Here is a 662-nt window from a genome sequence, read left to right on the forward strand (position 1 = left end):
AGGGATACTGGGGGGACTGGGAGGTGTCCCAGCACCTGCTCACCCGGGCTTTTATGGGGGGACTGGGCTGAGCCCCAGTGCCTCTGCTGCCCGGACCCCCGTTAAGAAGGGCCGCAGGCATTGGGCTGTAGCCACAGGCAGGTGAATGGTGCAGTGGCAGTTCTCCATCCCATGCAGCTAAAAACCTGATATTTGTCAGGTCTCCAGTTCTCTTATCAAATAAACATCCAACCCACAGGCTTGGCAGAAAATGCTGCCATGACTTATGTATGAGCTTTTTTTGGGGCTTAATTAAATTGGTAAAAAAAAAAAAAAAGTATTTTTTAAGTTCCTGCTCCGGGTGAAATGCAATTCCTTAGTGAGACAGGAATGATGAGAATCAAAGCTCTGAAACACTCTGGACGTACCTGTGTGGCTTCTATGTTGATAACCTTGTAAGATAGCTCCTCTGGTCTAGTCAATGCAGCATGTCTTGATTAAAAACATGAAAAGAGTGCTTAATCTCATGATGACATAGAAGTAAACTCTAAAAATCAGATTCTGTGAGGCTCCTGCAAGCCTGAAGTTTGGACAACATCCCTATTCCTACCAGGCAAGTTCATGTATTAACCCCAGTTTGAGAGCTTTCCCTGGCATGGATTTTTTAGTGTAAGCCTAGCACA

At 45.8% G+C, this 662-nt stretch overlaps 1 protein-coding gene across 1 annotated transcript in view; it reads right to left on the minus strand.

Moving 5' to 3' along the window:
- Nucleotides 1-407: 407 nt before the first annotated feature.
- Nucleotides 408-662, minus strand: part of OSCP1 (organic solute carrier partner 1) — a gene marked incomplete at both ends in the record, with an annotated part of 7,007 nt that continues 6,752 nt past the window's right edge. The window contains one exon of the mRNA XM_010075250.1: nucleotides 408-471. Coding sequence (XP_010073552.1) covers nucleotides 408-471 — 64 coding nt within the window. The remainder of the gene's footprint in view (nucleotides 472-662) is intronic.

This window comes from Pterocles gutturalis, unplaced genomic scaffold (assembly GCF_000699245.1).
Source record: "Pterocles gutturalis isolate BGI_N339 unplaced genomic scaffold, ASM69924v1 scaffold15172, whole genome shotgun sequence".
Taxonomy (NCBI): Eukaryota; Metazoa; Chordata; class Aves; order Pterocliformes; family Pteroclidae; genus Pterocles; species Pterocles gutturalis.